At 37.5% G+C, this 21,561-nt stretch overlaps 1 protein-coding gene across 3 annotated transcripts in view; it reads left to right on the plus strand.

The window, feature by feature from the left end:
• TMEM117 (transmembrane protein 117) overlaps positions 1-21,561 on the plus strand; it is a 561,961-nt gene that overhangs the window by 535,502 nt on the left and 4,898 nt on the right. For all 3 annotated transcript variants that reach the window (XM_054443489.2, XM_054443491.2, XM_063672657.1), the window contains one exon: positions 12,833-12,962. In XM_054443489.2, coding sequence (XP_054299464.1) covers positions 12,833-12,962 — 130 coding nt within the window. The remainder of the gene's footprint in view (positions 1-12,832; positions 12,963-21,561) is intronic.

Here is a 21,561-nt window from a genome sequence, read left to right on the forward strand (position 1 = left end):
TATTTGTTTTGAGTGTGTAGTTGTTAGAGTGAATTTTTCATTTGAAGATATATATAGTATTAAAAGTCTAGGAATCTCTGAGTTGGGAATTAGGGGCAGAGAACAGTTAACAAATCATATATTTGTAAAATAATTTGGAACCTTCTTCAGAGAACTGATTTCTGAATAGTCTGTCACCTAAACAATTTCATAATGATGCTGATTTGCCAGCTTCTCCTCCAGCAAGAGGCAATAAATCAAGCATACCTGGGTTTATATGGGGAAAAACATATTAATTGATTTATGCATATAACATTGCAGATATCCATAAAGCAAAGCCTTTGGCAACTGGCAAATGTAATAATTTCACATTTACTTATGGCTCACCAAGTACAATCCACTGCTTGAAGGCAAAACTTTATGTTTTATGTTTAGTTTTTACGATTGCTTCCATATAGTCTCTCTGTGCATTAAAAGTCCATTTTCAGAACCATGGGTTTACCAATTTTTATGAGTAAAAATTTTATGAGATATTATACTGAGGTAGCATAAAATTATTTTCTGATAATTTTTACCACCTTCAGAACTCCACTGTTACTTTGTTTCCACATATACCTAAGGATATAATTTGTAATACTTTTAAATATGACACATTTTATTAGAAATATGATATATTGCAGAGATATTATATGCAGCTTCAACCTTATAATAACATTACAGATTAGTTTTTAATGTTGGTTACATTGACAATTCTATTTAAAATCAAATATAAAGAAGGATATTTAATAAAATGATTAATGATTTTTATACTTATAGGCAATGTGTCATCTTCTGATCATAATTATGAGCAAAAAGAATTAATCCTTTAAGTGAAGTGCTTCTTGTAACACAGTAACTTAAACACTCCATTGATATACAAACAAGGAAGACTTAAGATAAAATAGTTTGTTAGGTTTCTATGCCAAAAAATGTTATTGTTACCCATATAGATCTTGTGTATTTGCACTGCCTTAAGTCATATACGTAATATAAAAGTTTTACCATTTAATGATATGCACAGCCGCAGTGTGTTGGGAGTACAAATCTTAACCATCACATAAGTTCCAAAGAAACATAAAAGCTGTGTCTTTTTAGCAAGCTGTGAAGTTTGATAGCCATCACTAGTGGGCTCTAAATCATCTCAAAAGCCATTCTGTTTGTCCACGCAGTGATATAGGAATCTGACATCAGAGTGCCTATACATGATGAAAAATATCCTCAGGTGAGAAAAGCAAAGTGCAGAGAAGTTAGGGAGATAGTATTCATTACTAGAAATATGATAAGTTTAGAGCCAAATCTATGCATTGGCAGTAAAAATTCTAAGATGGCCATAAACCATCTAGAGTTAAATGCATATCTCAGCCTGCATATTTTGTAGGCTTTGTCAATGACTTGCAGGATAAACATAGGACCACTTCCATTCCTTCACTTTGCAGTGTGTGTTAGACAGGATTCCCTCCCCAGGTGCTCCAGGTAGCAAAAAATTCTGAGAAAATATTATTTCAAGATCAGCTGCAACATACCACTGAAAGTCAACCTTTCATTACAGATATAATTTAGCATCAAACAGAAGGACATATCGGCATGATAGTTGGGCTTAAAGTGGGTAGATACTTGCAGTATTAGGCCTGATGGGGGAAAATGTCATGAAAAATCTTACTATGGTAAACAAAAGAAGTCTTTTCAATCAGACTGTCCTGGGTACAGATCCTTTTGGTATCAATTGTGCAGCATTGGAAAAGCTATGTAACTGCTCTCTGAGCCTCAGTTTACTCCCATGTAAATTAAGAAAAATCCTACCTACCATATATATTTGCGTGTGGTTTACAATAGATTAAATATATCAAATGCCTGGCACAGAGCAAATTCATGACAAATGTTTGTTTGCTTAGTCTGAATTGAATATGAAAATACAGTCAATCTCCTATATAGGATTTTCTTTTTTTATTATTATTATTATACTTTCAGTTCTAGGGTACATGTGCACAACATGCAGCTTTGTCACATATGTATACATGTGCCATGTTGGTGTGCTGCGAAGAGTCCTTAGTAATGTGAAGGGAAATGTATTGGAATATAGTTCGGGGGCTACTTATTGAATTTCATCTGGTCTCTACCAATAATCTGTTGGATGATATGGGAGGATTCCTGTAACCTCATTAACTGTCATTGTCTGTAACTATAAAAGGAAGAGTTCAATTTGATTCTTTATCAATGTTATTTTATATTCTTTGAGAATAGATGCTTTGCATCTAGTGAGCATTGAATAACTGTTGAATTAGTTCAATAATAGTGTGATGCCCTCCTATGGGGAACTTGAGTATATCATTGGGAACTTCTGTGAGAAATGTAGATGTCACAGTCACTCTATTCATGCTATGTGGAATCTATAAAACAGATTTGCTGTAGCCACCTCAGGCTTTGAATGGATCGTGTCGGTATAAAGATAGGCAACTGCTAACAAGCATGTAAGATTCTTTACCCCAGCATGTGGACTTGTTTTCCAAAAAGACCCTGAGGATGATAGAATCTCTCTCCCATAGGTGTCCAACAAGGAAAGTAATGTATTTTAGACTTTTCTTGGCCATTGACCTCTGGACTAACAATAGTTTCAGAAAATTTTTCAATTCACTGAGGGAATAATTCTCCAACAACAAAATGTATTTTATTCTTTCCTTCCCTCTGACCTGCTCCAGTGTATCTTGTTTTCCTAGTCTTTCCTCTCTTACATGAGGATGGATAATTTTTCTCTAGAGCTCGGAGGATGAACACTCTTGACCTAACACTCATTGAAGAAAGGCATGGAAAGCCTGCCAGTTCAAATCCATTGCTCTAAAGGTTTTACTTTCTGTTACATATTATCATTGGGTGGTCCATAGGGGTCAGAGATGGAGGTTGTTTCAGAACCTGAAGTCTTTACTAAAAAAGATGAAAACAGAAAGAAACCACACTGGGTACAGAGCAGTGAGGATCCAGCCTATGGTTTCCAAAAGCCCGCTACATTCAAGACACAGTGAACTTAACCCAGTTTTGTTTTGTTTTTTAGAAGAACAGCCATCTTCACTTCACAAAGAGTGAGGGTCAGAATATTTAACTACTGGTACAGCAGCGGTACTGACCAAAGAGAATAGATACTGCCCAATCAGAATGGACACCAGCTGTAAACAACCAGTGTATCCATATTGGTGCACACTGGCTTTTAACATTTGCCCTTGAAAAAACTACTGAAAATATTAAAAGGGAATCTCACATGTCAGAGTCCTCTGTTCTACCAAAATTCAACTTATTTTATGCTAACAAAATTATTTGAAACTAATCTAATCATAGTCTCTCTCCAGTTACTGCCTCTTCGCCCTACTCCGACTAACAGCAAAGCTCCTCATTAGAGTTCTTTCTTTATTTCCTCTACTTCTCACCTCCCATTTTCTCTTGAACCAACTCCAATCAGGCCTTTGTCCCCAAAGTCAGCTTCCTCAGGAGCTCAAAGGTCTTATCAATATCAACAACCCCCATATTGCCAAATCTGATGGTTAATATTCAGTCTTTTTATTACTTAAACCTTCAGGGGCATTTGACACAAGTTGATCATGCCTTCCCTTTTGAAACACTTTTTTACCTGGCTTCTAGGACACCACTTTCTCTTGTTCTTCTTCTAATGCATGCCATTTCTTTTCAGTTTTCTTTATGGGATTCTCTTCCAGCTTATAAATGAGGGAGTGCCTCAGTCAGTCCCTGGCCTCTTCTCTTGGCTTTCTATGCTCTCTTTCTAAATGATTATATCCTATTCTGTGGCCTTAGATCAATAGACTGGTGAGTCCACATCTATATCTCCAGCCTTGTGCTCTCCCCGAAGATTCCCAACTGCCTACATAATATACCTCCACTTGGATGTCTAATAAGTCCTTCTATATTAGCATATTCTGAGCTCTCTGGATTTCTTACCCACTTCTCTATTTTCTGCAAGTGTATTGGTTCCCCAATGTCTCCCTTCTCAGCAAATGCTATTACCATTTACCAGTTGCTCCAGCCATTCATAAATTCAGTTGGTGATGCCTTCAAAATACACCTTGATCTGACCACCTGGCCACCTTTATTTAAATCACTGTCATTTCACACCTAAACTACTGCAACAGTTTCCTAATAGATTTTTACACCTCCTACAGTCAGTTTATAACTGTCCACATCACTCACACTGCCATGACCATTGTTACCTTGCTGTTTCTTCAATACAATTGTCTCATTTCCTGTTCAGGGCCTTTGTACTTACTCTTTCCTCTAGCTGATATGATCCTCCTCCAGAGCTTCTCAGGCCTTTCTCTTTCATATCAATCAGTACTCCACACAAAGGTCATCCTCAGAGAGGTTTTCTTTTTAATAATTAAAATAGAAGCCACGCCCAACTCACTATTCTCCATCCCCTTTCTCTGCTTTATTTGCTTCAGAGCACTTATCACTATTTGACATCACATTATCTTGCTATTTTCTGATTGGTCTGTTTCCCCAAATAGAATATATGCTCCATAAGACATTCCAGAAAAAACATATAATCATAGAACTAAAACCATTGTGAAGAACTCTGGAGGTCATTCACCTCTACCTACCATCTAATATTTAGATCAACCTTGTACTCTCTCCATTATTTGTAAAGTGAATATTTTTATATTGAATCACATTTTCCCACTGATCTCCATCATCATTATTTTTTCATGGAGAAAAATGACCTCAATATTAAATAAAAATGTTACCAAGGACAATAATACCTACTCTTGACAGTATGCAATTAATTTTCCTATATAGCCCATAGAAGAAATTAGTCATTCAGACGACTGAATGTGACCATTCCTGGCAGCATGTGTGGAGCCAGAACAGATACTGGAGCAGTGACATTTTGTACCAAATATGCAAATATAATAAAGCACCAAATAAGTAGGAGCTATGTGCTATTGAACTGTAGCCAGAGACTGAACAAGAACACAAATATGTTGTCTAATAACTTTGTTCCACTAGATTTCATTCATTCCTTATTGGAGGAACACTCATTTGAGTAAGAAATATGCCAATTTATATAGTTAACTTTCATTCTTCTTAAGAACTGCTAACTAGATCAAGTTGTTTGATAACTGATGAAGATGATCCAAGATGACTTATCATTGAGTGTGTTTCTTTAGACTTTGCACTAACTTTAGTTATCAGCAACTCTTCAGAGCCAGTTATTTGTACCCCCTTTCCCCTTTTATTGGTGTCTTTAAGATGTTAAGCATTCTTTCCTGTGTACTGGTTAACTATATCTGCCTAGTGAGGGAGTACTGATTTTCCATTATTCCTAGATGCTACATTTCTATTAGTTGTAAACACTTATAAGACTGACTTATATTTTGTCCTTCATCACATCAGTCTGCCAGGGCAGGACGTCTTTAAATGAGGCCCAGTGCATTTCATCAGACACGTTTCTACCTTGGCACTTAAAGAAATGATGTTTTCAAGGTGTCTAGGTGTAATGAAGTTTGTTTTAAAAACCTGCTGCTATCTTGCCAGAGCCTCAAGGCAAGGCCTCTGAAAAGTAACAGACTATACTTACTTTTCAGGCCTCTTCTGGGCTTGACTTATTTGCTTTTTCTATCGGCTCTAAACTATTACTTATATTTCATTTATATATGTTGACTTCAGAATTTTCCAGAAAAATTCATATTGGCCTTTGCAAGTAAGAAAAATGATTGATGAATAAAAAATATTAAACAATCCTATAAAACAGATCCTTAGGATAATTAAATTGAGCAACAACAATTTTGAGAGTTCATTGGTATTTTAGAATACACAAAAACACATAAAAAAGTGAAGTTTTTAACAACATTTCAAGTAAGGGTTTACAGTTTGACTTGGATCTGTTTTAATGATGAATGAGGTCTGCCATCTTTACTACTTGTTGAAAAAAGCCTACTTGAACCAGAAAATCTAGATTTTTCTCCACAGATTTTAAATTCTTTAAATAGCATAAGTTCCTCCTGAGAGAAAACTCCAAAGAGTTATAGAATTAATTTGCCCTTGAAGGGAAAAACAACAGTGAATATTAAGAGAAAGTGAGAATACAACATATGAGAAAAGGGGAGTTGTCAAAGGACATCTAGGAAGTAACCTCCTGCAATGTCTCTATTGTTCATCCTTCAGATTTACAGCAGGGCATCTCTTAACATTCAGCCTTGCCTTAATGCTCCTCCTGCTGTCATCCGCTATGTGAAATGATCCCCCGACCTTTAAAATCACATGCTGGTTTACATTCTCTTTCCTTGTTCTCTCACTTGGTTAGACGTGTCTCATGAACTTCTTTGTATTTACATGATAACTAAAAGGGTGACTTGGATCAACCCAACAAACATTTTTAACCAACTCTCCAAACATTTGCTGCCTCTTCTCACAATATTTACAATGACTTCCACTCTCTCTAATTTTCCACTCCTTTCCTCTGTGATCAGTGACAAATAGCTCAATCTTTGTTTCACTCTCTGTATAATTCCAGTACACCTAGTTTATAGGGAAAAAAATAAGACAACCACTTTTTTTTTAATTTTATTTTATTTTATTTTATTTATTTATTTATTTTTTTTAATTTTTTTCTTTTTATTATCATTATTATTATTATTATTATACTTTAGGCTCTAACAACCACTTTTTAATAATAATTAATGTAAGATGGTGTATAATGTTTATTTACAAAAACAAGTATTTATTGTGTTGTTTCTGTTTACTTATATCCATCCTGTGTTTCCATTTACGTGAAACCACAGAGATTCTTTTTTTTTTTTTTTTTTTTTTTGAGAGAGTCTCACTGTGTCACCCAGGCTGGACAGGCTGGAGTGCAGTAGTGCAATCTCGGCTGACTGCAACCTCCGCCTCCTGGGTTCAAGCGATTCTCCTATCTCAGCCTCCCAAGTAGCTGGGACTGCAGGCATGAGCCACCATGCCCGGCTAATTTTTGTATTTTTAGTAGAGACGGGTTTCCGTCACATTGGCCAGGGTGGTCTCGAACTCCTGAACTCAAGTGATCTGCCCACCTTGGCCTCCCAAAGTGCTGGGATTACAGGTGGGGATTGTTATATATCTTTAAACTTCAGAGAGCTCCATTCATCAATTCAACAAATATTTGAGTTCTTACTATATACTGAGCATTATTTCAGCCATAGAAAATACAGCAGTGAACAAAACAGAAAGAAATTCCTCTAAGCTCCCTGGAGCTTACATTAATAAACAAATAAATAAGCAAAATCTACTATATGTCAAGGTTTCCAAGGATTTATTCGGCCAAGTGATACTAGGGCAACTTTGCCAATTAGAAGAAGTACAGTGTTGCTGAAAGAAATCAGGCGCTCAAGTTTCTTAATAAGAAACAAAAATATCACCCAAAGCCTGAGTACAATTCTTCAGGCCACCACTGCTCACTGTCATCTGAAATTCGGTTGCTAGGACACTGCTAAGCATAGCAAAGCTAAGGACACTTTACAAACTGGGGAAATTTTTGGTAGAATGATGTTATGATATTCATAGATCTAAATTCAGTTATGAAATACGGGGCATAGAGATTAACATAGAAAGAAATAAATATATCTGTAAAGTTGACTTTTGATATCATTCAAGCTTAATAATCTAATGCCTATAAAAAGAAGATATACAAATTATTACATTGAAAAACTGTTGGTATTTTATAGTAACATTTAAGAATTTATAGCTTTTCACTAAAATCTAATCTATCTCTTAATTTCCTCATAAATCCGGTGGCTAATTTTTAGCCTAGAAAATACAACTTTTGTTCTGATACTATGGCTTTAGTTTTGCAGGGTAGGGTAATCAGTATCATTACATTTTTATCCTCTAACGCTTCTCTAAATAGAAATGAGATCTCTTCATTTAATTTGGGAAAATGAATGCCAGTCAGGGAATTCAAAACAGTGTTGGTTTCAAGCTTGAGTTCCCCTGAATAGTACCAAATTATTTTCCTTGACCCTGAGGCATGGGTCTCAATGAGAAAACATAGGGAAATTATGAATCCAAGATATCCTGAGACGATCTTGCCTACATATTTAACAGTGAACTGAAATTTTGTGTCTATTTTGACTCATGAATAATAGGGATCAGTAACTGATTTTCATTGCATAGGCAAAAGTAAACCATCCATATATGTAAAAAATAAGATTAGATATATGTCATCACACTGTCCTTTTATTTTTATATGGGAAATGCACCCATATGAATAAAAATTAACTGTTCGTCATATATGAAGCAAGATGCAAAGTTGGAAGTCTGTTCACACTGTGTACATTACCTTGAACTGATGAGAACTGGAGTAGCATAATACCTTGTGCCTAAGTAATTCTCACATCACTGAACCACAAATCTGATAGACCTCTGCAGTTATTGTAAGATTTAATAGCAGAGAACGATAAGAAAGCTTTGAATTACTAAACACTGATAACACTTCTTAAAGAACAAAATAAATGAATATTTCATAATGTACAATCCCAGGATTAGCCTCTCTACCATGGGCTTTGTAGCTGAACACCTCTTGCCTTGTCATTCCCTTAATTCAACATTTTTATCTTGTGTTCAGAATATATATTTCACATTTATGTAGAAGGAAAGAAAGCCACGACTCTCATAACACTTCTATACAATCTGTATGTAAAACTGGCTATACATCCATAGTTATGATGCCAAGAGAATCTCAGTGTTTGCTATGAATCACCCATTAGTCAAATGTCTCCACTCATCAGAGTCCGATTAGAAGCCAGCTATCCCTGGGGCAGTTGTTTCTTGAAGTAAATGTTAAAGTTGGTCTTCTTGTTTACATCCGGGTAGTATAAATCAAATGACATCCCTGTGATGAAAAAAAAAAAAAGAAAGAAAGAAAATAGTTTAAAGCCTGTCATGGAACTGGCTTTTGGTGATGACTGCCTTCAGTGATTCTCAATTAGAACACATAGAGCAGGTAAAAATAATTCTAGTTCTGAATTAAAAGCAGGAAATGATGTCACTTTCCATAGTTAAAGGCAGCATGACCTAGCAGAAAGTATGTATTCTTTGGAGCCAGATAAAACCTCACCTCTGCTGCATGGCACCTATGTCACTTTGGACAAGTGACAGCTTCCCTGAGGCAGATGTTCACATCTGCAGGTGGATGTGTTAATTAGCTTGATTGTGGTTATCACTTTATAATGTATGCATATATCAAGACATCACATTGTGACCTTAAATATATGTAATTTTTATTTGTCAATTATACTTCAATAAAAAATGGGCTAATAATAGCAAGTAGGATGGTTTTGTATGTAAGTATATACATGAATATACAGCCTAAGATAATAATAGAATGTTGCAGGTGCTCCATAATTTGTAACCCAAATGTCCACAGATTTCCTCTGCCATCGGTTAAACGTGTTGCTGGCTCTCCCTCCCACCTGCATAGCAGCAGTGTCTCCCTCACACCGTTAAAGTCTTTCACACACAGTGTGACCCACATTGCACAAGAAACCAGTAAGCTCCTGTTCTTCTGTCTTCATGAAGCTAATGCTTACATGTCTCTGAGGGAGGTGCCCTTCTCAACAGCCCTGTTCCAGGCGCCCTCTGGGAGGACTGTGCTCTGGCCCACGTCCTGGGCAAAGGCCCCAGGGGGCCAGTGCTCTGCAATGGATAAGGGCAGAAAGGAGAACACGACTTTCTTCCTTTTTCTCCTGGACCTTGAAACAGCCAATGTGTGACCCTCCTGGAAACATACCTATCTACTTCCTTTGCTTCACTGTCAGGGTAAACTTGAAATTATGCCAGGAAATAAACCATTTTTGTTGGACATTCACCTGTCTTTCACCTCTGTCTCCAGCAATGTGCTAGTGTTACCTCCTCCTCCCAGGGAACTTGTGAGGCTGACATGTTTAACACCAATTTATAGATGAAGAGACTGGAACCTAGATAGATTCAGAATACCATCCCCACTCTCTCTGCTTTCTACCTCCTTTAAATACCTGAGGTTTCACCAGCCTAGGATGTCCATTTCCTTTTTTTTTTTTTTTTGAGATGGAGTCTCACTCTGTCACCCAGGCTGGAGTACAATGGTGCGATCTCAGCTCACTGCAACCTCTGTCTCCTGGGTTCAAGCAATTCTCCTGCCTCAGCCTCCAGAGTAGCTGGGATTTTAGGCACATGCCTCCATACTTGGCTAATTTTTGTATTTTTAGTAGAGATGGGGTTTCACCATGTTAGCTAGGCTGGTCTCAAACTCCTGATCTCAGGTAATCTGCCCACCTCCGTCTCCCAAAGTGCTGGGATTACAGGGGTAAGCCAACACTCCTGGCCGGGATGTTCATTTTCTATTAAATGAGCACCACATGTTCTGCAAAATGTTAGCAATTATCATTATTACTTTTCTGCTCCAAGTCAAATTAGGCCAGAGTTTACACTCACTCAAGAATGATGAGTCTGAAGAGGTATCTAGAGTAGGAATTGAAATGTAAAAATCAGAGTAGTAGAGAGAGAGAAAGGAGGCAAGGCTTTAAGAGATTAAGTAAAAGAGGTTTGGGAAAACAAAATCTTGATTATACAAAGTAAAATAGAAAGGATGGATATGAAAGACTTTATGAATGAGTCATCATCTATTTTATTTATCTTCTTTTAAAAAATTCTTACATGGCACCAGCTGCTTCTGTCACACTTCACACCCCCAGGCTCAAACTGCCTTCTCTGAGCCCTTTCTTTAAAAAAAGACAAAAAAGTAAAGTAATCTTCCAGGTAAAAACTAAGACTTGTTCTTCCCCCTCTTTCCTTTACCCTCCATTTCCGTAACTTATCTTTCTCTGTGAAAGTACAGGTGGGAAATAATCAAGGAACTATTTGTGTGTTTGTGTGTGTGTGTGTGTGTGTGTGTGTGTATGAGATTTTGATCATAGTCTACAAGAAATCTCTAGAGATTGCTTTCAAACTAAAACCAATTTCATACCCAATAGAAAACTTTAGTTTCATTGAAGGAAAAGCTAAATGGGAGCATTCAAAAGTGTCTTTCTAAAAAGAAGCCGGTTCTGAATACACTTGCCCAATTACTACCAAGAAATCTTCTCTTCCTTAAACCCAGAAATAAAAAGAGAAGTGCTCTATTGATAACGCTTCATGTCATTTATCCAGGGCAAGTGAAAGATATTCTGGTTATCAGTCATTTTCTTTGTCAAGCATAATTTTTCATGAGTTATATTTTAGCAAAATACTAAATTCAATGTCAATTATTACTATTATTATTATTATCATTATTATTGCAAACGTCTTCCAAGCAACATAGAAAGAACAAAGGTGGCATTAGTGGAAAATAAAAGGCAAATGCACGTTAACCTCAGCAATAGTTCACATGTGTTATCACCGATGCATCTTCTACTAATATTTTAGATCAAAATGTGCCAAATTAATTCAGCTCTTGTGCTTTGGGTTTTATGAACTTCCCAAATTACATGTCTATTTGCTGCTGATGTCTGAAAGACAAGTGGAGGTGAGACCAACAAGAGATTTACATGTACACTGATAGAAAGGGATAATGTTGAATCGTTCTGTTTTACTTCTTGTATATTTATTTCTTTTTAGCAGCTTGAAATGATCCATAGATCCGTAAACTGGTAGACATTGCAGGCTTTCCTGGTTACTGCCACTCACATATTATCTTCTTCAAGGCCCATTCTCTCTTAACCAGAACTCCCAACAGAGAGGACAGTGGAATGGACATGGAAACCTCTAAAAAGTTTAGGCACTATATTACTAGCACATCCCTCTCAGCTGCATATATAAAAGTCTCAAATAGACTTAATTTCTTTATATTGATGTAATAGATTAAAATCTCAAATTAGTATTTTGTTTCTGACTTCTTCATATTCAAATTCTTTAAAGAATATTAACTAAATATAGGACTGATTATTTGGTGATTATTTAGGTGTTACAAGTGAAAATGTGTATACTAATGTCTATGGATCTATCTCAAATGTTTCTTCAACTTTTGTGTATTCTTTCTTCACATGCTAGTTTTGAACTTTAATTTGGTGCCTCTATCTGAAAACCAAGAGGAGGTGAGACACCTAAAAATATCCTCATTTGCATCTGTTTCCCTTCCTTCGGAGAAGGAGGGTTGGCCCACCGAGTTTTGCCTTGACAACCAGGAAATAACTAATGACAATTTGGGAATTAATTCACTGTTGGTCTCTCATGCTACCATGTCAGGTCTTCCATTATTTGGCTCAAACTGATGCTGAATTGCAAGAAAGCAGGACACGAGCCTGTCATTTTTACATTCCGGATGGTTGCCAGCAGACATGATTAATAAAAGTCACTTGATATGAATCAAAGAACTTGGTTAAGTGAATCAGATCCTCTTTACTTTGTCTTCTTACAGAAAACATGCTATAAGGTTCATATTTTTTAAAAGTCATGAAACAAAATATAACAAATTTACCCCATATTTATTAAATACAGATCACTTCCTTCCTAAAAACATTTAAGTTAAGTTCTCCAGAATGAAAGAGATAAACATGTATAGATGCAAATCAATTCTGTATTGGTTTCTTATTACCACATTAAAAAGAAAATCTGAAGATATGTTACGACTTAATTTTGATTTTGAATGCATACTGCTACCTAATGTACATAAAATAACCATCACAGAATGAAACTGATATATCCAACAGCTGGCTGCATTTAAATCATTTTAAAGTAAGTGCTTATAAAAAGTCAATTTTTGGTGTTTTGCTGCTTAGTAATGAAACGAATCACAAATATGTTTTTATTTGATTTTCTCTGACAGGACTGGGAATTCCCACATTTCATGGGAGATGTTGATGTAAATCTCCCTGGTTTGCACACCCCTCACATGCAGTTCAAGATTCCTTTCTTCCAGAAAATCTTCAAGGAGGAATATCGTATTCACATAACAGGTGTGTTATATCTTTGAAAACAATTTGATTATCTTCGTACATTAGTTAAGGTAATGCTAGTTGCTGTAAAAAGCAAGCCATAATATTTGAGAGGTATAAATACAATGTTATTTCTCATTCATTTAACAGTGCAAGGTGGTTTTCAGATCAACAAAGGGCTCTGTACTATCATTCTAGGAACTAAGTTACTGGTGGCTTTGACAATTTCAGTGTTAGCATCCAGCAGGCAGATAGAAATAAAGAGAATGGGGAAAGTGATTAAGAAGGCTTGTCTGTTCCTTAACTTCTTGGGCTTGGAAAAGAAATATGTCACCTTTCCTCATGTTCCATTGATGATAACTGGTACATAGCCCTACTTAGAGTCAGGGAGAGCAAGGAAATATAGTCCTTAGCTGAGCAGCCACTTCTGGTGTCAGAGCTAGTATTCTAGTATAGGATTATCAAAGAGGGAAGACAAATCTTTGATGTGGAGAGCCATTTCTGCCATACTCCATATGCCACTCTACCTTGACCTTGTTCATTGGATGGATTTATTTTTCACCACATAGAACTCAGTATCTATTTTCAATGTTATATTCTTTATGCTCTTGTTCTTCATTTGTTGCTGAAATTAAAACAATGGTATCCTAGAGCCCCAATCAGAACATATGCTTTTAGGGAGTTAGGCCACTTCTCATTTGATTTTCTAAAAACCTACTTCTGTGGCAAAGCTCAGGTTCGTCTTAAGGGATTCTCTTGTGGATCTTCAGATTATTTTATTTTCAGATATTTTCTGCTTTTGAAATGGCTAAAATATGATTTATTGTAATATCCTTTCATGACATATCAGTCATTCTCATCTAAAAAGGGCTTCCCAGAGCTACGTTTTATATCTCTCTTTCTTTATGACAAGAAGCAGACAGCTGAATGATCACAGATAAAAGATGGCATTAGTTCCAAAGCTTTTCAAATGCAGGTAATGAATGTGTGTCTGTTTTAAGGACAATGGCCTAGGATCCCACACCTGCTATAATAAAATCTGCTGAAGAAATCTGTGCTTACACTACCGTCTGTGCTGCCAAATAAAAATAGTCTGAGCCCAGAAAACATTAACATCTGAGTACTGCAAAAAACCTTTGCTTCCCAACTAGGAGGCTGTTTTTTGCTTTGAGCATGAGGCAACCTTCTTAAATTGGAGAATGAGCTCATGAATAGGGAAGATGCAGCAGGTTTCTTTTCCTATTCAAAATGAATGAGACCCATCTATTAAATTCACTGGGTAAATCAATCAATTTGAGTTCAGGTCACATAGTCTGGTTTCAGAGTCCCCACTTAATCTCTGCAGCATGCTACCCTCTTGGACTTCTAAAACAGCTATCACACACATGGCATCATCATATCCCTTTGGGGGGGCTTTTGCGTAGACCATCTGTTCTTGCTACCAGCTCTTGTCCCAGGCCATCATTACACTAATATTGTCTCTGACTATCAGAATGCCTTGTCAAAAATATCCTGCTTAAGTACAGAACTTCAGGTTAGAAAAGGAAAAAAAAAATGGAGAGCTGGTTGGTAAGAAAAAAAATGAGCTGCTAAAAATATTTAATTTAGGATTATTTTGTATAACTTTACAATTTACATTGTCATTTATAGATGACAGATTTCAGAGTTCAGATTTGTGGTGTCCAGAGTTTACACAATGTGGAATACTCTATTTAAGAAGATGTATATAAAATTACATCTCAGAATTATATTCAGTGCCTCGGAAGGGGGCTATGCATGCAGAGTCCCTAAAGCTTCAGTGTTATTAACTTTGAGGTAAAGCCTACTGTGCATTTAGATAGAAGCAGATACATGACTTCCATTTGAACTAAAACCCTTTTCCCATCAAGAATTATTTTCTGAAAACCTAAAAGGATGAAAGACGAGTTAAACTTTGGTAGCAGAGACTGCATATTAATCTGGTTTGCCCGAAGGTGGTAATGTATTGTAATTAAGGCTTTGGTGCAGTTTTTGCCATATGATGCTGATGGCCAAGTCATCAGGGAACTTTATAAATACACAGATTGTTGGGTTTCATTCCTAATGTTCTGATCCAGTAGGTCTGGGTGAGGGCCAGAGAATCGAACTTTGGAAAAGCTCCCCCAAGTGATGTTGATCATTGGGGATGTCTCCTTTCTGATTGAGAGACGACAGATGAGATCAGAGTGTCTCCCAGAAATGCGCCATGCAAACAATTGGGTGTCTGGACTTGCCAAAAGTGCTTTTGAGGATTCTGGAGCTTAAATTCAAAATATTAATAAAATACGGGGCTGAACGTGGTGGCTCACACCTATAGTCCTGGCACTTTGGGAGGCCAAGGCAGGAGGATCACTTGAACTCAGGAGTTTGAGACACCCTGGGCAACATAGGGAAACCTCATCTCTAAAAAAAATTAGAAAGAAAGGAAGAAAGAGAAGGAGGGAAGGAAGAAAGGAAGGAGGGAGGGAGGGAAGGAAGAAAGGAAGGAAGGAAGGAAGAAAGGAAGGAAGGAAGGAAGGAAGTTAGCTTGGCATGATGGCACACACCTGTGGTCCTAGCCACTTGGGAGGCTGAGGTGGGAGGATTTCTTGAGCCCAGGAGGTCAAGGCTGCAGTGAGCCATGATGGCACCACTGCACTCCAGCCTGGGCAACAGAGCCAGTTCCTGTCTCAAAAAATAACCTAAAATAGGGTAGGTGAGGACTTTGGAGTGAAGGGCTCCACCATAAACAAATTAAATCCAATTTGTGGTAAACCCAGTTTGTTCACATGCATCCACATAGCCATGATAAAAATACCTGGGAAAATGGCACAGGTTTGGAGGTTGCAGCAGTCTGAGCTTTTCTCTCTTGCTTTTGTTCTGTTTCTTTTACTCTCTCTGTTTTGTTAATTGGCTGAAGAGATTGCTGAGGCCACCCCAGAGTAGCATCTAGTCTTCTGTGAAGGGGGCTTTATATTTTACCTGACTACATTTGTAAGACAGTTGTTTCTGTGGAAACCTAGGTAAAATTTCCAAAATACTGTGCTACATGCTGCATTTCAATATTCTCAATAGTTAGTAGCCTACAAATTTCCATGTGAACTACAAATTCTAGCTTGCTGATCAGCTCCTCCAAGCCCTGGTACTTTTTTTATGGAGACTTCAGTGCTTTCCTTGATAACTAAATATAGTGTCACCACTGGGGTTATTAAGCATAAAACCCTCTAGATCTGTCAGGGGATGACAAACGTTAATGTGTATTGGAATCACCTGGAGACCTTATTTAAAAGACAGCTGCATTAGCCACACCTCCAGAATCTGATGCCTGAGGTATGCAGCAGACTTGGAATCCACCCTTCTGTCAAGCATGGCAAGTGACACGTCTGCTGGCTGGCAGAGGACTGCTCTTTGAGACACACTGCTGCTGAGAGACATTTTCTATAGTTAGAATTCCTCTTATCTCAGCTTTAATTTGTTTTCATATGCAACTGTTAAAATCAAAAGCCAAGGGGTAGAATGCAAATTCAGTAGCAGTGGGATGACCAGGGAGAAAGGCACCTGGTAGAATCCTCCTAGGAGCTGAAATTTTAGAACTGGGGCCAGCAGAGGAGACTATGATTGGGGAAAGGTGCTGGTCTGAGTGACCACAGAGGAAGCTGGAGCCAGGGATGGGAAGGGAACCTGTAGAACCCCAGATGGCTCCCTCTTTTGCTTTATCTGCTTTGTTTGTTCTGCACTAGAAGAGCCTGGACAAGTACCGTGAAGGGTCTCCTGAGTCAAAAGTTGATTCCACTTGGCCCCAATCTACCATGTCCCTATGATTTAGAAAAGACATCCAGCATACACTGAAGCAATGGAGCAAAGAGGTTGGATACATGGGCTCTAGCTTTGCTACTTACTGGTGGTGTGGTCCTCATGGAGTTCCTTAGCCCTTCAGAGACTCAGTTTCTCGTCTATTTAATGGGCACAGTAATAATACTTATCCCATAGGGTTGTTGTGAGAATTAAATTAATACATGTAAGGCACTTATGACGCTGCCTGCCATGGCATTCAGTAAGCTTTCACTGTTTTTTACTTAAAGCTTTTCCTTTCATCTGGCCAGAGATTGTCTTTCCTATTTAATTCAGAAATGTTGGGTAGCTTGAGAGGGTGCCCTCTTGCCACTTACCCACTATTCTGAGTTTTCTACTGTTATCTGCTGTCCTGAGTCCTTAAAAAGGAGACAGCTAAGAATGCAAAATTCTCTCTCCCAATGAAATACTCTGTATGTAGAGGGTTATGACACTGATGAGTTCCCATTGACATTTTAAAAGCATTTAGGATTTGAGTATTTTTTTAATCCTGATTCCAAGCTAGTTTTATTTATGCATGTCAGAAATAACTTGAATTGTTGCATCTGTTTAGCTCATCTGGATCCCCCTTGACAGATGGCTTGCTGCAGTATGTATGAGCTTTCATTTTATAAGCTGGGCTACAGCTTATAAAAATAAATCATTTCTATCCAAGAGTGTTTTAAAATATATTTTTTCTTAGAATATGGACTTCAGTAACAAAGGGAATAAATGGTTAGTGATTAAGTCACACTGGTACTTTTAGCCCAAGTTCATTGTTCTCCTCCTAAAAGTAAACGCCAAAAGCAACTGTATAATGATCTTCTCTGCCCTATTCCCCTTTACCTATAAGGTAAGTGCATAGATGGATTGAAAATGCGATACTAAATCTCTGGAGGAGAGAGAGGAATGGCCTCTCAATTCGGTCTCGGAAGCTCCTCTGAGTCCTATTAATGCCAATCCCGGTGGAAGCTCTGCCATCTGTCATCTCAGCCAGACAAAGGAAGTGTCCCATTGGTGGCCATCATCTGAGTAAATTAGGAGGGGGTTGGGCAAAAGGCCAGAAGGAAGGCCTGTGCAGCCTTGAGAAGAGAATTCACACTGTTGGCACGATGATGCCCATGGGAACGCTTTCGGCAAAAATGGAACATGTAGAAGTAAACGAGCCTGTGTAGTGTCTGTTCTATTCCATTTCCTGTGTTGTGTGAGGGTACAGGTGTTTTACAATGGTGAGAATGTGGAAAATAATGAGTAAAAATGAAGGATTTTATTTTCATAGGTGCATGATTTCTAGCAAATGAGTTCCCAGAGACTGTTTTTTTTTTTAAAGAGCTCTCCTGTATGAATCAGGCCATGAGAAGGCTGGGGAGGGGACGGCCAGTGGTTCCTCCAGCAGAATGTTCTGTCTGGCAAAATTAGCAAGGGACTTGTTATAAGGAAATGTGATGCATCCTGTATACAAAGAAAGTCCCCAAAGATCATGAATTTATCCAAAGTACACAAAGACCTCTTGCTCCTCTCTCAGTTGTGAATTTTTCCAAACCTCTCCTCAAGCAATTTTCATTTTCAGCTCTTAAGAGTTAACTGTGTTTACTTCTATATAAAGCAGCAATTCCTTTTATTTGTCCAAAACTCATCTTCTTCAGGGCCATCATTTTGCCCATGGCCTGTCAGTTCTTGCTGGCCCTGAGTTTCTGCCCTGCCCACCCTGAGGTATCCTGTCTTCATTTGTACATACATGAGCACCTTTGTAATAAAACTTACATGCCCTTTAGGAATTGTCTTCAGAGCCAGAGGAAGGACTTGAAGTATATAATTACTCATAGTCCTTGAAACATGAACATTTTGCTTTTCACAGTTTTTCAGATTATATCCAATTTTAGCTATATCGTGGAATTCATCAGATAATTATGACACATGCATTTTATTTGAAATGCTAAAACTTCTCTTTTCGTATTTTTCTGGGCACATTGTCTCAGAGTTTACAAGTTGGTTAACAGATATTTTTCTGAGTTAATATGTGTCAAAAACTAGTTGGTCTCTGGAGAACACAGAAATGAACATGACACAGTTCCCAGTCTCAAGAAAGTCATAGTCTAATGGTCATCTAATTCAGTATAACCACTTCTCTTCTTCTGTCTATGCTTATGATCACATGTTCCTACCTGTACTCATCACATGGGATTGCTTCCTAAGAAATAGTCTCCCACTTAGGAAGTAACAATGACAAGAGAGGCACTTTGAGAAGTTGTATCAGTTTGTTTTTAAGTCTTAAGAAGGTACTTTGATAACTCAAATAATTATGACTACTTCATAAATTAATAAGTAAATATTTTCAGTTTACTAAATGGCCTCCTCATAACCCAAGCACTTAATGTGGTTTCTAGATATCCCTAAATTGCCTAGGGAGAGACATGAAGAGATGCTAACTCGTGAGCCCTGTTTTTACTGCTCACATCTGGAATGAGGGGAGATTAGGATGGATGACCAAGAAGACTGATATAGCAAATTGCATATTTCTTTTACTTATCCAAAATTCATCTTCTTCAAGGCCATGGTTTTGTGCTGTCCCATGGTGGTTGCTGAATGACTTTGGGGAGCATAACTGCACATCCATACACCTGCACTAGATGTCAAAGTCTGGCCAAGTAATCACACCCATGTGGTAGAGAGGGGCCCACAGCACAGCTCAACCACAATGCTAACTGGCACCTCTGCAGAGTAAAAGATTAAGAATATTATATTTGCATATTTCAGCCATGAAAAGTTCATTATATGGTGGAATTATCAGTACCTTATAGTCTTTTTCCTTAGTTGAAAAAAATAACACTTTCCTTCAAATTGTTGTCATTTGCTATTTAAGTGAGGGTGATATTTAATGAAGAATCCTTTTAAATTGATCTATCCTCAGATTCTGTAAACTCCCACAAAGTAAAAAGATAAAATTTTCATTATAATATCATCTCTGACAACCAGTAAGATTCATTAAAAGCCCAAAACCAAAAAAGAGGTAATCCCACCAACACCACGCAGTGATTTCTCATTAGAGGAGATAGTGAAGTATTTCAACAAGAAGATTAATAGAAAGAATGTATGGATTCTTACCCTACCTCCTTGCTGATTTACATTATGCTATGTAGTTGAAACAACAGGGGAAAATGCAAAAGCTCTCATATGATTAATGCTGAAATACCAACCCTCTGGTTACTGTCGATTGTATATTCACAACAACACCCTTGGGAAAATGGCAATAGAAGCACTTTCTATTCTGTTCTTTTTTGTCTTAAATCCTTTCTATCTGGGTCATTTCAGGGACTCAAATTTATTTTTTATGGTAAACACTGTTTCTCAGAAGATACAATTTTTTTTCAGAAAACCTTTTTCCTTCTAAAATTGTATATTCCATCTTCTTTGCTCTAATGTTGAGATTTCCTGGCCCAGCATAAAACACTAAGATTTAGGCAATGTTTATTTCACAGACTCATCAAAGAAACTTTTAGGGCTGGGAAGAAATCTTAAGGATTATCTAGCTCAACTCCCTCACTTTATAGACAAGAACACAGGGGTTGGGTTGCCCTGCCTGACTTCACCTTCTGCTTTGCCACATCTGATAGGGCAAAAGGAATTTTTTAAGGAGGAGAAAGTATTACCAAGGTAACGGCACAGTGTGTGGGAAAAATGGAAAGATGGATGACAGAGAAAGATGAACATCCTTCCTCTGTAAACAGATAAATGAACTAGAGGTCATGTCAGATGGGCAGAAACAAACAAAAATAATAAAAAGGGCCATTTTTTCTACCATTTTAGCAGCTTCAAGTTTCAGCTGAGTGAGAGAAGGATGCTGCTGCATCCGCAGGAGGGAGAAGAAGGGAAATGTGATATGAATAGGCAGCCTGGCTCACTGCATCCCTTCCCCTCTGCACTTCCCCACCCCTACATGGCCCTTCTGTGGGGAAGAGGTAGGGACACAATCCTCTGTTTTTTAGCCTCAAAATTCATAGATATAAAAGGTCTTTCCTCAGGGCCAATACTACTGCAAGCAGTAGACAAACTACTAATTGCTAAGGATTTTTAACATGTTAAATATGCTGATTCACAAAGCATATTTACATAGAGCCACACACACAGTCCTCCTGGATAACTGGTCCCATGTCATCTTCCTATTATTGTTGGTATTTAGTAATGCATACTGTTTTATTCCAACAGAAAAATTAGATAACGTGATCACTTTTAGGGTATATCTTTGTTACAATCCTTATGTGTCCTTCTCTCCCTCTATTCCATCACCAAGATCCTATATTGTCTGGATTGAAGAAGTAGAGAAATAAATTGGAGAAATAATACCACCCTACATTTTCGGCAAACAATATATTTCAGAGAATGTTCCAACACAACATCTCATTTTATCCTCACAAATAATCCTTTGAGGTAGTTACACTGGTATTATTCTCCATTTCACAGAATAAAAAATTGGATTCTATACACGACCAATAAGTAGACAGATTTGGGGGAGAAGGGCAGAATTACGGAACTGGAAGGCATCTAGTTCAGTTTTCTCAATTTGAAAATAGAATAACCGTGGTCTAGAGAGGTTAAACAGGTTACCCAAGGTCATATGCTTTAAGTTCAGTGTTGGGATGAGATGCCCATCTGCTGATTTCCAGCCTGCAGCTTTGTTGCTATGGTGCTCCCTTTTACAAACCAGTAAAGATGTGTTGGAGTAGGTGATGATATCCGTTAACTGATGTTAGGCCATACAGTTTTAATTTGCTCCTTCTCCACCCCATCTAAA

This window comes from Pongo pygmaeus, chromosome 10 (assembly GCF_028885625.2).
Source record: "Pongo pygmaeus isolate AG05252 chromosome 10, NHGRI_mPonPyg2-v2.0_pri, whole genome shotgun sequence".
Classification (NCBI taxonomy): Eukaryota; Metazoa; Chordata; class Mammalia; order Primates; family Hominidae; genus Pongo; species Pongo pygmaeus.